We start from the raw sequence: 16046 nt of genomic DNA, 5'->3' as shown, positions 1-16046 counted from the left end.
ATTTTAATTCACGGGGCATCTGTAATATTATGAAATATAAAAATAAAAATGATAACCTATAATAACAGAAAACCATCTACATTGCATGTAAGAGTAAGATCATGTGCATTGGCAAATACCCGCGACAAAATAAACCAAATTCATTTGCTTCCGAAGAGAAGCAGCTAGTTTGCAGTTTGGAAAACCAACAAATAACAATAATGAATAATTGCCTGTGGCATACAATCATACAGTCCATAACAATGGCAACAAGGTAATAAAATAAATAACGGCGAAATAATTATGGTAGAAAATAGAGAAGTGACACAAAGATGGTGGGTTAAAGATAAAAAGGAAGGGGGCGGGGGAAGCAAAGGGAGAAGCAAAAAAAAAAAAAGACTTGTATTAGAAATTGTGGGTAATTATCTAACAGAATAAATAACCATAAGTCACTGATATAATTTTGTATCTATCACTGTTACTATTACTGCCTACCAAATGGCAGAAACCTGGTACTCGTTGGCTAAGCCAATTACCAATTAGACCTTATCATCTAATTTATCATTTACAAGAGGAAGCAGCTCCATCTTACTCCGAGGGGTCTTTGGCGTCCGAGGAGTTCCCGGAACAGATGAAGACTGTTGCGATAGCATCTGCCTCACATAGCCATAGAATGTACATCCAACAAGAGTAATACCACATCCAACAGCATTCATATATGAAATCGGGTTCCTGAATATCAGCCATGAAACAAGAACAGCAACCGCAACCTGCATGCAAAACATGATATAGTTAATCTGAAAGAAGCAGAATAAGTACAATAGTAAATCACTCGATTTAGATACCAAAAGAAAAAATGAGGGATCATGATGTAATAAGATTTGAGTTAGGCTTCAACATTAACGAAAAGCATAAACAAGCAAAGTTGGAAATTGAATATGAGTAACTTCATTGAAGCTAAGAACTGCGGTTATGGCAAATAACAACATGGAATTTGAATTCAAGAGACTGGTGAAATATATTAAGCTTCAAGCATTTGAATCTGCCTGATAGATCTCACCTTAAGGTTTCCAGCGACATTGAATGTCACAGCAGTGGTGGAGTGAATCACGTAGAAAATGGAAAAGTTAAGACAGAAAGCCAAAACCCCAGAACTAAAAATGATAATGAGGGCCGACCAAGGACTTGGATGAGTACTTAGCCAGTCAATAATGCCATTGCCTTCAAGTAACAAAGCAGGAAGAGCCAAGATCATAGTTGCGAAAGGTGCCATGTAATAAACTGTGTTTATGCTGAAGAGACATGGAAAGAAAAATTAGCTTGTGTACTGCTGACAATGAATACCAAATTAATTCAAAGAATCCACAATTGCCAAGTAGAACAATAAAAAATTACAGCATAGCTAACACAAATACAAAGGTGAGACAAATATCACCCATTAAACCGTGGCAACACTTCTTTTTTCATGCAAATATACAAAAGGAAACTCAAAAGATATTGTCGACAATTCAGCAGTGTATATTGATCAGAAATGCCTCCATAGATGCTAAAACACAGACTACTGATCTATAACAACAAAGATTTCCATACTCTTGCTACAATTGCATCCTTTAGGAGCTGAATTGAAAGCCAAAAAATAAAAAAATAAATTGAAGAGAAAGTTGGAGAGAAAACTGCCTGATAGAACATATATCACTAGTGCATTCCACCAAAACGATTACACGGTAGAATGGAATATTTTAAATTGTAGATGCCTAAAATTAGTAAAATATGATTGACATGGCTAAATAAGTTGGTGCAAACCTTTTTTCTTTTATGAGTGCAAGTAACATTCAGCAATTTCTATTCTAGTATATGTATGCAGTTGTAGTCGTACTTGTATTGCTGTATGTGCAATAGAAGTAGCCACCATCAAACATGGAAACACCCAAAAGAGGGTTTTTTTTTTTTTTTTTTTTTGGTTGGGAGGGGGGCGGGGGGATTCGCTATCCATAAAAAAATGAGTATCTTTTGCAGACATGCAAATAACTTATATCATTGTATGCCCTATAGATGCTGGGAAACCATAAATGCAAGCATAGAAACTGCACCTGTCAAACTTGTATCCGTGCAGCAGAGATTCTGCTAGGATAGTCTTTGTAGATGTAGCCAAGCAGCCAAACAAGGCAGCACAAAATCCAAAGGCATTAAAACTAAGCTCTGTTACAGATGTAAGAAGAATCCCTCCAACAATGGGTATAAGAGAACACCAAATACGCCATTCAAAATACTTCCTCCATACCAGCCATTGCAAAACAACTGTACAAGTTCATCAAAATCTGATTAATGTACCCTTGCAGTTTCAACATATAGCAGATAGCAAATATGAAATGTTACTGAATATTGAGCCTTACCTGTGGTTGCAGGGGTAAACGATTTTATTGTCTGCATAAAAGAAACTGGAATGTATCGTAGGCTCACATTCCCTAGCACTATGTTAATACAGAACACAAAGGACATGGGAAAGATTCTTCTCCAGCGATCTTCAGGGTCAACAGTTATGAGTGGCTTAACCTTCAGCACGTGAATTACCACATATGCTCCAATGGCTGAGCAGATAAAGTGGACACATGAGACTGATAGTGGAAACTTGAAATCCAATTTCTGAAATACATCAAGAAATAAAATACAAAGGAAGTACTTGTTATAAACTTATAATCCATGTAACTTCATGTGACTTTTTGATATGATGATTGAAATAGCCAGTGCCAGAAAGAAGTCCTACACACATATATTTGGATTGTTTTTAAGCAGTGATAATGATTAATTAACCTTTTCTTCTTATAGATGGAACAAGTAAATAAAAGATCTAAACTAAATTGCGTATTGTAGATGGTAAATACCAGGCGAAAGCCTAATGAGCGTGGATGAAAAAGACATTTCCAAAAGCTTCAAAGCTACAATTATTTATTTGCAAATTTATTACACATAATGCCAGTCAGGATCAACTTTTCATGCATTTCGAAGCCATAATAAATTGTATCCTGGCGTGTGATAGTCATATTACTTGATTATTATGATTAATTTGAGCTGTTTAAGTCCTTATGACGAATCAAAGATCCAGCAAATAAATTTGCAACGATTAGCAAGCATCAAATACATCTGAAATGCAATCATGAAGAGGAAAACCAACAGTGTTCATAAATCAAATCCAACATGTTCCAAACCCCGTCTAATATAAAACTTAGGTATTCATTGCGATTAAATCAACAACACGAACACAAAATTAGTGGTCGAGTATGTGGATCAGCAAGAATTCAGATATTGCAACAGGTCTAGCTCAATGAACTGTATGAATCAAAAGGTAACGCCTAAAATTATAAAAACAATACAAGAAAACAGTAACGCATAGCATTTCTGAGCCTCACTCGGACGGATTTCTAATATAGCAAACATGAATCCTGAGCTGCATGCCACCGGTGGAATCTAACAGAACTAAACAGATCACAAATTTTCTCGGTATTACGAACATACAAACTTAAAAAACAAAATGAAATCACATAAAACAAGAAGAAAATTGCAGGATTCGTCATTTCTGTTATGAATTCGAAATACAAAAACAGGATGAGGTTTATATATACATATACAAGAGAAGAGAATTTCAGTGGGAAACCTGGAAGATCCACTTGTTAACGATGATAACGGTGACATTGAAAGCCCACCATTGAAGAATGGACAAGAGAGATCTGATAACGTTCCACTGGCAAATGATACTCTCTTCCATCGTTCGTATCCTTCTTCTTCCGATCCAAAAGTATCAAAACAGAAGAGAGAAGGAGCTACCGCTACTAGTGTGAAGAATAATACAATACGAATGGAAGAAGAAGAAGAGAGATGGTGGTGGTAACGGTGAATGAGGCACCTCTTCCCACACTCATGCGATTTGCGTCCTCACTCTTTTCTCTCTCTCTCTCTGGCGTTTCCTTTTAGCAAAAAATCGAAACGTTTCAACTTTCCCCTCTCTGGGAATGGTTTTGTAATTTCGATTTTGATTTGTAAGGTCAAGTGAAGGTCCCATTGACGTTACTCTCCTCCGTTTCTATTACACTCCACCACCGTTTGCTGGGTCACGCACTGTTGATAAAAACCCCTTGGACGCGGTCAATTCCGTCAATTAATTTAACCTCGTTTACACGTGGAAATTCATTAAATTAAGTAGTTTAATTTCCATTATGATTAATTTAAAATATTTAATTAAGAGTGTTACTAATAAGTAGCACTTATTCATATTCTTATGGCTGCATTTATTTATACGTACGGAACATTTAGATAGAAAAATTAGAGACATAATATTATATTTAGTAGATACTACGTAAATAAAGATATTATGTGTAAAAATATTAAATTAGTGTATTTTGTATATATTTTAATAAAAAAGACACAAAAATATTAACAAAAAATATAATTTATTTTTTATTTTTTATTATTTTTATTAATTTTTTATAATTATATTTTTTATTATTATATTTTTTTAAAATTTTTTAATAAAAATAAAATAAATTAGACTTTTATAATTTATTTTAATTTATTACTAAATAAAATACTAAAATATTAATTTTATATTTCTATTTTTGTATCTTATTCTCAATTCTCAGTGTCTTATCTTATTATGAACCACTCGCAACCTATTAGAATGAAATGTTTCTTTAAAGCGAGAGAATGCTGAACAAATCTGGGAAGTTGGTACTTATCAAATCTGTGTTGAACAGTCTGCCAGTATACTATTTGAGCTTGTTCAAGATGCCGAAAGCGGTGGCTGAGAAATTGATTTCACTACAAAGAAGATTCCTGTGGAGCTCAGAAGAGGGTAGGACTGGTATGGCATTAGTAAGGTGGGAGGTGGTGCAGGCGCCGAAGAAACTAGGTGGACTGGGAGTAGGGGACGCTATGGTTCGCAACACAGCGCTGTTGTTCAAGTGGTGGTGGCGATTTGCAAATGAAGATTGCCCCTTGTGGAAAAAAGTCGTAGCTTCTTGTCATAATTTAAACCCCAATGAGCCTTTGTGGACTCAAGAACCGCCTACTAGAGGAGGACCATGGAAGGATATTTGCCAGTTACACATCTTGAACCAACATTTAAGGGATAAGATGGTTGCAGGCCTGTCCATGGTGGTTGGGGATGGGCGTCGGACACGTTTTTGGGAGGATATATGGGTGCTTGGTGGATCTCTGAAGAACCGATTTCCGAGGCTTTTCTCTGTTTCAAACCAGTGTGGATCCGTTATAGGGGACTGTGGTTTTTGGGATGGACTTGAGTGGATTTGGAACTTCCAATGGAGGCGAGAGCTCTTCCAATGGGAGTTGGAACTACTGAGTGCATTACACGAGGTTTTGAGACCTGTGAACTTAATTCATAACAGAGAGGACAGAGTGGTATGAAAATATGATAGGCGAGGTGTTTTTACAACTAACTCATTTGTGCAGGTGATGCAGGAAGAATTGATCCCAGAGGAGGTAACCAGTTATAGCTTCACCAGGACTATTTGGAAGGGGCTGGTCCCGCCTAGAGTGGAGCTGTTTGTCTGGTTTGCTCTGATAGGAAGAGTGAATACAAAGGACAGGTTGAGCCGGTTTGGAATCATCAGTCATGAAGATGTTACTTGTGTTCTCTGTAACAACGGGGTGGAGGATGTACATCACTTGTTTCTAGGATGCATATTTGCATGGCAGGTGTGGAGTGCTTGGATTTCAGCTTTTGGCCAACGGTGGTCTTACCCAGGATCGATGAAAGAACACTTTCTTAGTTGGACAGAAGAACCGAGGAGGATGGAAGAGCGTAATCACCGGTTGAGGTGCTTCTGCGCGATCGTCTGGAACTTATGGTTGAAAAGAAATAGACGGATTTTTCAGCACACAAGCAAAGGAGTTGAAGAAATCATCAACATGTCTTCGAGTAGTACTAACGAGTGGAGCGGTGGGGATCCCTTTAGTTGTTGATGGCTATGCCGGAGATGACATGGGGTCGGATTTGTGTTGTTATATTTGGTAGGTCCTTTTGTTTTTTTTTAATTTATGTAACTTGGTTGATCGCTCCACTTCTATTGTGTTGAGCTGTTTGATTTCAAAAAAAAAAAAAGCGAGAGAAGATACAGAATGTATTTAGTTACAAAACTAACTATTAATTTGGATTGGTTTCACTTACTTATTTTTTTTTTTTTTACCAAAAATAAGAGACTTAAATTCGCAACATCTTAATTGAGTATAGGGAGATTATGCTATTTGAGTTATAATTCATTAACATTTCACTTACTTATTTAAGTGATAAAAAAATATAGAATTTATTAATTTTTTTTATTATTATTTAATTATTAATTTAATTTTTTAATTTAATAATTTAATAATATATTTTATTTTATATTTTTAAATATTAATAATTAACTGATAATTTTTTAACATTTTTATCAAAATTTAAATTTTATTTTTTATATATAATAATTTATTGATTAATAAAAAAATTTTTAATAGAATTTTAATTTGCGGACAAATTAATTTTTTGTATGTCAAATTAAAAAAATATCGTCGAAAAAAAAAGTCTGCTACTCTATCTCTATTAGAATAGCTTTGATATGAGAGTTTCCCTCGGATGAGTATTGGAGACTCAAAATTTCAATTATCTGCCCAGGTGTCATCTATGTTCACAGAATCTTTGTTGCATATTCTTTATTCTTTAATATTTAATCCTAGAGAAAAATTTTCAAGTGTACCGTCATACTAATGTATCAGTGATTTTTAACTGTTGATCTTATATATATAATTAAGATCAACAGTTAAAAATCACTGATACACTAGTATGACAATACATTTGAAAATCTTCCAATACTAGATTTAAATAGAAATGCAAATATTAACATCCCATTTTTATTTTTATTTTATTTTGTGATAACAACTACTACAAATACAGTATACCTAGCTACTTTTTAGTGAAGTTGACCCAAACAGATCAAATAATTAAGTTTATGTTGACATACAAAATTATATAAGTTTAATTTAATTTTGGTAACAGAAGAATCAATTAAAAAGTACATTCTATTATAATGTTAAATATTTTAATCACATGAAATGAAACAAATCATGCAACTCTTAGTCGAAGGGATTACGTATGCCACCTGTTTTAATAAAAGATATTCTCTTTGTGTTATAGGTCGGTTTCACGATGTTATGGAGGCATTAGTAGCTTTTGTTTTGGAGTGCAATATTCCCTAAATTTGAACTCAAACGTGATATCTGTAAAAAAAATTTCGACATTTAAATTAATGAAAATTTTTTTAAAAAAATGAGTAAAAGATTGATATTGTGTTATTATTATTATTTTTTTTTGCTTTTTATTGTCGGTCTCCACCCTAATTTATAGTTGTTGAGACTGAATTATTCGTCGGTTTGAATCGAAATATATGTGATCGATTTTAGGGTAAAATTCAGGAGAAAAATTTATTCCATAGAGTTACTCATATTTAAATTTATTCGACTCGAAATATAATCCGTTTTTTCGATGTAATAAGAATATAGTACACCACCAAATCCTAAAATGGATCTAATTGGCTATAACAGTCTGTTAAATTATATAATATAACACATTAACCCCAAAATTTGTATAACACACCGCTAGCTAACATACATACTATTAATATACATTATAAATTAAAAAAATTAGAAATGTTGGGAGGATCATGTCCACCTTAGTTCCTCCTGTGCACCAGAAGAACCTTCCCTAGTTACTCAGCTTAAGACATAAGAAAAGTCAACATTGCATGAATAATTTTGCACCCAATTCTTTTATACATGCATCTAAACTAAGAATACATAATTATCACATATATGGACCTCAAATTCATTGAAGTATTTGTATAAAAAAAAAAAGTTTAGAAGCCAATAATTTTATTAAATTTTGGCCAGTATTTAACCAGTAAAAAAAAGTAAACTATTAGATAAAATCTCACACCGTTAAAATTATTATTGATGATTATTTAATAGCTACAAATCACAAAAATTGCTACTCCTAATATTACTCATAAAAAAAATTCAAACCTCCGTTGTGAATGTAAATGGGTATGTGTTAAAATGACTAACTAAAGTAAGTAATGACAAAGCTAATAGTATGATATTCTAGGCCGACATTATATTTCTCTTGCAATTATAGTATAGATGGTGATATGATATCATATGGGTGATCCACAGACCAGAGTAAGCAAGCGATTGCACCTTGTAAACTGGTAGACGTTTAAAAGAAGCAAGTCTCAGGGGGCTCTTATGGGTATGCATGACGTGAATAGGCTTTCTATGGCTATGTCAATTGCAATTGGATACTCCTACAGGAATTGGAAGCTCAATGGAACCAGATAATCCGCGCCCGCTACCACATTGGAAAGGGTTTCCTTGTATTCCTATGTATAGGTAGAATAGGTATAGGAAATGACTTCGTAGGTCGAGTAGATTCAAGTCCGGTCAGAGGAAATAACTTGCCTGTAAAGAAGAGTCTCCGGGGCGGGCGAAAAATGACATTCTATCTTGTCTTTCTCTGAAAAATATAGCTATCTCTTTAAAGAATATATAAATTTAAGCATGATAAATTAAAAATAATGTATATAATATCTTCTAAAAATAAATTATCGTTTTTGTCCCAATATTTAGGATTAGCCTTAAAGTTGTCTTTAACATTTGAATCGTTCTATTTAAGTTTCTAACATTTTAAAATTGACTCATTGTTATCCTGCCGTTAAGAATCTGTTAACGGAATTGACGGTGGGACAAAATTGAGACGATTTTGAAACGTTACAAACTTAAATAGAACGAAAACGTTGGGACAAAAATGATATATAGAAATAAATTTTAATTTTATCCTTCACTAATATCAATTTTTTATGGTACATAGTTATTCAGTTATTTTTTAATTACATTTAAGTAAATTACTCTTAATCACATTACTTTGATTCTAAATATTTTTTTTTTATAATTTTACTCTTAAAGATTTTTACTCATCATAAAATATTTGTAAAATGACTAGAATTACATTACTTTATTGTATATGTATCATTTTTTTTCCACAAATTTACAAATATTTTATGATTAGTAAAAATTTTTAAGAGTAAAATTAATAAAAAATAAATTTATTTAGAATAAAATTAATGTGATTAAGTGTAATTTACTTACATGTAATTAAAAAATAATTGAATAACTATGTACCATAAAAAATTGATATTATTAAAGGATAAAATTAAAATTTATTTCTATGTATCGTTTTATCTCCAACGTGTTCGTCCTAATATTTAAGTTTATAACGTTTTAAAATCGTCTCAATTTTGCCTCATCATCAATTTTGTTAACAGATTTTTAATTAAAATGTTAGAAACTTACATAATATAATTCAAACATTAGAAATAATTTTAAGATTTACTCCAAACATTAAAGACAAAAATAATATTTTCCTATCTTCTAATATTTGCAATAGATAATTCACTGTATAATTTACCCTCTCTTGTCTTTCAACGGGGAGTAGAGCACGAAATAATATGCTAAAAATAAATACCTTTCTCGTTTTTAATCCCTAAAGCGACAAGATTCACCTTTCATTTTGTATCTCACGTAAATGAACCTCTCAGTTGTTAAAAAAATTGAGGGAGTAAAGTGTGATTTATAATTTTTTAATATATTTTTTTATGTTTTTTTTTGTCTCATTTATAATAATTAATGATAAAAGATCACATTTTACTCTTTTAATTGTTAAAAAAAATTGAAAGGATCTATTTCCAAAAACAATTCTGGCCTAGTAGCAATGTCGTTTTATTAAAACTTTTGCAAACTAATTTGGATAATTTGGATTAGCCAAATTGGTCAGGTTAGTTTAAATAAGTATTGGAGCTTTGTATAAATTTATTATAGAATTACGACGACATTTAATTATTTTTATTTTTTAAAGCATTGGAGATGAATGAATTAATAATTTGTGAACAAACGAATTTATATACTAAATTAAAGGTTTCTGGCGAAATATTCTAGAACTTTTTTTACGGCATTCGAAACAATTATTGAAATGAATGTCACTAAAAACTTGTCATGGTGAGGGAGACAGAGACCAAAAGTTTTGCTTTTTTTTTTCTGTGTGTGAGAGAGAAGAGTGTATCTCAGAATCATGAGAGAAGAAAAGTGTTTGACATTGTTATGGGAGCTACAAATCGGTGCTTCCGATTTGTTTTATGTTTTAAACAAACAATCACAAATCAGGCGGTCCGATTTGTGATTTCGAAAATAAAAAAAAATTATTGCTGAAATTGGACCGTCCGATTTGTAGTTTTTTTTTCAAACAGATCGGATCCTCCGATTTGTAGTTTATTTTTTTCTTCAAACAAATTGTACCGTCCGATTTGAATAAAACACCATATAAAAAAAACATCTAATCTTCTAATAACAGTGTATTACACATATATTTAATCAATATAAAAAAAATTAGTCCGAAAAGTTTAGGCCTTCTTCTTTCTGTGATAACAATGCATTCTCTCAATCTTTTTTTTTTCTCTCAGCTATTTTGTTAAATATAATTTTTTATTATTTAATATTTTTTTGTATATTTTTTTATTTTATTAAAAAAATATAAAAATTATACTTAATAAAACAATTAATAAAAAATATTTTAAAAAATTCATTACGTCATATTTATTCAAAAGTTCAGACATATATTTACATCTAACTATTTTAAATCCAACAATTTTGTACCAGAGTCGGATCATAAAATGTTTATCAATGCTAGTGAGGTAAGAATTAAATATTATTTTATTTAATATATATAATATTTATAATTATATAATTATATCTAAAATTATTCATTTATTACAACAATAATTAATAAATATAAAATAAAACTTCTTTAAACTAATTTTGACTAATTTTTATGTTCTGTTCAAATATTTTTAAAATATTTTGGAGTTTCGTGTGGTTGTTATAATTTGTTCGGTGGAGCTTACAAAGTCAATCTTACTAACCCATGCATCTCCCCCAAACATTCCAATTCCAATCTAAGTTAATGGACAATTAAATATTTGGACTTTAGCTTGTCTACTTCGGATATTTATGCATCGGATTGAGTCACATATTTAAAGTATTTATTCGAATTTGATTCAAAAATTGTGGATATTGATATGATCTGCAAAACTATCGAATTTGATTCGATTCGCACACTAATAAAATCGGATTACGAATTTAAGGTAAATATCTGCATATTCGATCCGCATATCTGCGAATTCACAAAATAAATAAATAAATAAATATTTTTTATATTTTATTTTAATTAATAATTATCATATATATTGTATTATTATATTTATTATTTAAAAAATATATTTAATATTATTTTAAAAATAAACATATTTAAAAAAAATTTATTGATATTTTTTATAAAAATAATTTTTTAAAAATATTTTTATATTTTGTGGATATATCTTATATTCGATCTGATCTGCATATTTCGCAAATGTACAGATTAAATCGAATTCAAACTTAAAAATTGTGAATATTAGATTCAATCTGATGATTTTAATACAAATTAAATCAAGATTTTGACTATATCTAATTCGATCTGCGTTCATCCTTCACTATATACACCTATAGCAATGCTTCTGAAACGATTTAAAAGGTCTTGGTCAAAGACAATTCGCTTTTTTCCTTGTATAATTCTATCTATTTGAGGTATGCATTAACATTTTATTATGCCTTTTATTAATGGATAATAAAGTATAGATACAATATTCTTTGAGGTATGCATTAACATTTTATTATGCCTTTTATTAATGGATAATAAAGTATAGATACAATATTCTTTGAATACTCTCATGTATATATTACTAGGATAGGAAGTTATGTATTCTAATTTATTAGGATCATAAATTTTGCCTTTTATATCAAAAGATGTATATATGTGTGTGTGTGTGAGACTAATAGAAAGGCAGGTTGAAACAACTTATTTTCTACATGGTATCAGAGCGACTCTAATATCGACAAACACAAAAAGAACCTAGACAGCATAATCATGGCTTCAAAACCAGAAAAGAACTCTGCAAATGAATCAGAGACTTCAGAAAAAGAAACTAAGAAAATTTACTCCCCATATGACCTCAATGCGAGTGACAACCCAAGAAATATAATCACGCAAGTGCAGTTGCGTGGAGAAAATTATGAGAAATGGGCTAGAACGGTGAAAATATCGCTTCGAACTTGGAGAAAATGGAAATTCATCGATGGAACTCTCACAGAACCAGAAAAAGATGCACTTGATCTTGAGGATTGGTGGAGAGTCCAATCCATGATTGTATCCTGGATCTTGAACACGATCGAACCAAGCCTACGGTCAACCGTTGCATATGTTGAGAACGTGCGGATACTGTGGAAAGATATCAAACAATGGTTTTTCGCTGCAAACGGACCACGAATACAATAATTAAGAAGGGATGGCCATGACAGCGTATTATAGGAAATTGAAAGTACTGGGGATGAATTAATACAATGCGAGCAAATTCGCAAATGCACATGTGGTGGATGTAAGTGTGGGATTGGCTCTCAACTTGAGAAATGAAGGGAAGAAGAGAGGGTCCACTAATTTCTGATGGGCTTAGATGATGCGAGTTACAAAACAGTGCGGTCAAATATCCTAGCAACAGATTCTTTGACAACACTGAATCGTGTATACGCAATGCTAGTCCAAGGGGAGAGAGTGAAAATGATGGCTAAGGCATCAGAAGAGAGAGGTTTGGTTGTGGGACTCGCAATGCAGGCAGAGAACAGGATGAAAAGACGAGGAGATCATAGCCAAAAATCAACAATATGCTCTGTGGCAAAAGTGGGCATGATGTTAAAGGATGCTTTCAGATTGTGGGATATCCAGAATTGTGGAGCGATCGACCGAGGAATGAAGGAAGAGACGGTAACAAAGGCTACGGACGACAAGGCACACATATTGGAGGAATTCCAGCACGTGCAAATGTGACACACACTGATAGAAGTGGTAGCCATGCTATCAACACAGAAGACGAGAGACGTGAGATATCAGGATTGACCAATGAGTAATGGAACGTATTAGTAGATATGATCAACAAGCAAAAACCAAATGAATATGAAAAAATGACTGGTAAGGGAATTTTTTATTTATGGATCATTGATAGTGGAACTTCCAACCACATGACGGGAACCCTAAAAAATTTATGTGAAAAGAAAACTATATGCGAATGTCCAATAGGTTTACCGGATAGAGAGCAGGTGATAGCGTGCAGGCAAGGGATAGTGATTCTTGACAGAGGACTTGAATTGAAAAATATTCTCTATGTACCTAAATTAAAATATAACTTACTCTCAGTTTCTCAATTAATAGATGCAAAATATTGTCTAGTATAATTCACTGATGAATTTTGTGTCATACAGGACCACACTTCGAGGACGCTGATTGGAGCAGGTGAGCGGAAGGATGACCTCTACTGGTATCGTAGGGCACACAAGATTCAAACTTGTCATGCCAGAACAGAGAATCAACTAGCGCTTTGACATAAGAGACTAGGGCATCCATCATTTAAAATTATGCAAATACTCCCCAATGTAAGTGAGAAATCTACAAGCAATGAAATTTGTGAAACTTATGAAAAATCCAAACAAACAAGAGATAAGTTTTCTTTAAGTGACTATCAAGCTTCCAATATTTTTTATTTAATCCATTGTGACTTGTGGGGACTCTATAGAACTCCCTCCTCGTGTGTTGCTTCGTATTTTTTAACTATTGTAGATGATTGTTCACGAGCGGTTTGGATATATTAGAAAAGGCTGAGGTATTAATCACTTTGAAAAACTTTTTCACGTTGGTTGAACGCCAATATAACAAATATGTTAAAATGGTGCGATCTAATAATGGGACGGAATTTATGTGTTTAAAACAATACTTCTTACAAAAAAATGGACGAGTAGAGCGCAAACATCGACATATTCTCAATGTTGCTAGATCATTACGCTTTCAAGGTAATCTTCCTATTTGGTTTTAGGGAGAATGTGTCTTAACTGTTGGCTATTTAATAATCGTACTCCGTTCTCAATACTGAAGGGTAGCACTCCGTATGAGGTTTTTCATGGAACAATTTTAAGTTATGAACATTTAAGGGTTTTTGGCTTTTGTGTTATGCTCAAAATCAGAATAGGCAATGGGACAAATTTGCCAGTCGTAGTAGAAAATGTGTGTTTGTCGGGTACCCTTTTGGGCAAAAAGGATGGAAACTATTTGACTTGGAAAAAGAAGTTTTCTTTGTCTCTCGTTACGTCCATTTTGTTGAAGATATATTTCCTTTTCAAGAGGCTCAGGCTTTGGCACCGGCGCCAAGGATTGAAGATATTGGACCTCCTGTAACAGAAACAAATGTTGAAGAAGACACACATAATAGGTCAAGTTCAGAACCCACACTTGGACCTAGTACTCCACATTTAAATGATTGTGCTAGAGAATCCCTCGTTGAAACATCTATTGACAAACAAGGGGGACATGAACTCAATGAAGAGATTGAAGAGTACATCGCTGACGATGCATCAGAACCAAGTGCAACAGAAACAACGCCGACTTCCGATCTACCACTAGTCAAGATGGAAGTTCCACTTGGTCGGGGTCACCGCATGAAGACATTCTCAGCCAGGTTTCACGACTTCGTCTCTGCTGCCACGATACCAATAAGCTCTACTGGCCAACCACCGTCTCCATCAAAATTCTCAGGTGTGCTTTATCCTATACAAAATCTTGTGAATTATAATTCTTTTTCCAAATAATACCGCAGTATTCTTGCTTCTCTTTAGAAAAAACATGAGCCCTTATTTTTCTCACAAGCAGTTAGAGATGAGTGTTGGCACGAAGCTATGCCCCAAGAAATTTGTGCACTTCAAATCAATGACACTTGGAAGCTCAAAACTCTTCTCCCAGGAAAGAAAGCCCATGGATGTAAGTGGGTTTATAAAATTAAATACAATTCTGACGGAACAATAGAGAGGTTCAAAGAAAGACTGGTAATTTTGGAAAATAATCAAGTGAAAGGCTTGGATTACAATGAAACGTTCTCCGCAGTGGTGAAGATGGTAACAATTCACACAACACTCGCAGTGGCAGCAACCCAAGATTGGGAACTCCACAAGATGGATGTCCACAATGCATTTCTTCATGGAGATCTTGATAACGACGTTTACATGAAGCTTCCATCTGGTTTTAAAGTGCCTCAACAAGGACTGGTCTGTAAACTTCACAAATCTCTCTATGGCCTGCGGCAAGCTCCACTTTGCTAGTTTGCAAAATTTTCATCTGTCTTTCTTCAATATGATTTTCAACAATCCCAAAAAACTATTCCTTGTTTAGACTTCACCACAATAGCGTACAATTGGTAGTTTTAGTGTATGTTGATGACCTTGTAATTGCAGAAAATAATAGTACTGCAGTTCAACATTTCAAAGAGTATTTACACAAATATTTTTACATGAAAGATTTAGACCGGCTGAAGTACTTCTTGGGAGTTGAGGTTGCCAGATCTCAAACTAGAATATTCATGTGTCAAAGAAAATATGCTTTTGATATAATCACTGAAACAGGACTTCTAGGTGCTAAGCCTGTATTAACATCGTGTGAAGAGAATCATCGTTTGGGGTCAGCTACAGGTTCTCTTTTATCTGATCCTAGCATATGTCGTCGACTTATTAGAAGACTGATTTATTTGTGTTTTACTCAACCTGATCTAGCCTACGATGCTCACATGTTATCCCAGTTCATGCAAAATTCACACACCGAACACTGGCAAGTCGCTTTACGTGTTGTACGCTATTTAAAGGGACACCCTGAGCAAGGAATTCTTTTCCTACAAAAAAATGATTTGCAGCTCTATGGATGGTGTAACTCCGATTGGACTAGTTGTCCACTTACTCGCAAGTCAATCACAAGCTGGTTCATCCAGCTTGGTAATTCACTAATATCTTGAAAAATTCAGAAACAACAGACCGTGCCTGCCTCCTCTGCTGAGGCTGAATATCGTTCAATG

The 16046-nt window shown here is 33.1% G+C and overlaps 2 protein-coding genes across 2 annotated transcripts; one reads left to right on the top strand and one right to left on the bottom strand.

Annotated features, from left to right (window-relative positions):
* Window positions 1–360: 360 nt before the first annotated feature.
* Window positions 361–4013, bottom strand: LOC107606059 (UDP-galactose transporter 1). The gene is made up of 5 exons (XM_016308027.3): window positions 3632–4013; window positions 2373–2622; window positions 2070–2277; window positions 1040–1271; window positions 361–749 (listed from the first exon to the last, which is right to left on the bottom strand). Exons 1-5 carry the CDS (start codon window positions 3740–3742, stop codon window positions 519–521), a joined length of 1032 nt encoding a protein of 343 aa, XP_016163513.1. The 5' UTR covers window positions 3743–4013; the 3' UTR covers window positions 361–518.
* An 8594-nt stretch (window positions 4014–12607) lies between these two features.
* Window positions 12608–15303, top strand: LOC148554275 (uncharacterized). The gene is made up of 5 exons (XM_088495067.1): window positions 12608–12925; window positions 13420–13450; window positions 14028–14104; window positions 14176–14743; window positions 14858–15303. Exons 1-5 carry the CDS (start codon window positions 12608–12610, stop codon window positions 15301–15303), a joined length of 1440 nt encoding a protein of 479 aa, XP_088351193.1.
* Window positions 15304–16046: the final 743 nt, after the last annotated feature.

The sequence above is a fragment of the Arachis ipaensis genome, chromosome B7, assembly GCF_059453495.1.
Source record: "Arachis ipaensis isolate K30076 ecotype BB chromosome B7, ASM5945349v1, whole genome shotgun sequence".
Taxonomy (NCBI): Eukaryota; Viridiplantae; Streptophyta; class Magnoliopsida; order Fabales; family Fabaceae; genus Arachis; species Arachis ipaensis.
This window is presented reverse-complemented; position numbering and strand designations above follow the sequence as displayed.

Bases quoted from the DNA above. Each gene is read 5' to 3' on its own strand.
- LOC107606059 (XM_016308027.3), bottom strand. From the start codon at position 3,742: ATGGAAGAGAGTATCATTTGCCAGTGGAACGTTATCAGATCTCTCTTG. The intron at 2,278-2,372 runs GTAAGGCTCAAT...GAACTTGTACAG, and splicing joins GTTTACCCCTGCAACCACAG to TTGTTTTGCAATGGCTGGTA. The intron at 1,272-2,069 runs GTGCAGTTTCTA...ATGTCTCTTCAG, and splicing joins CACGGATACAAGTTTGACAG to CATAAACACAGTTTATTACA.
- LOC148554275 (XM_088495067.1), top strand. From the start codon at position 12,608: ATGGGCTTAGATGATGCGAGTTACAAAACAGTGCGGTCAAATATCCTA. The intron at 12,926-13,419 runs GTAACAAAGGCT...TGTGTCATACAG, and splicing joins GAGGAATGAAGGAAGAGACG to GACCACACTTCGAGGACGCT. The intron at 13,451-14,027 runs GTGAGCGGAAGG...ATTTGGTTTTAG, and splicing joins GAGGACGCTGATTGGAGCAG to GGAGAATGTGTCTTAACTGT.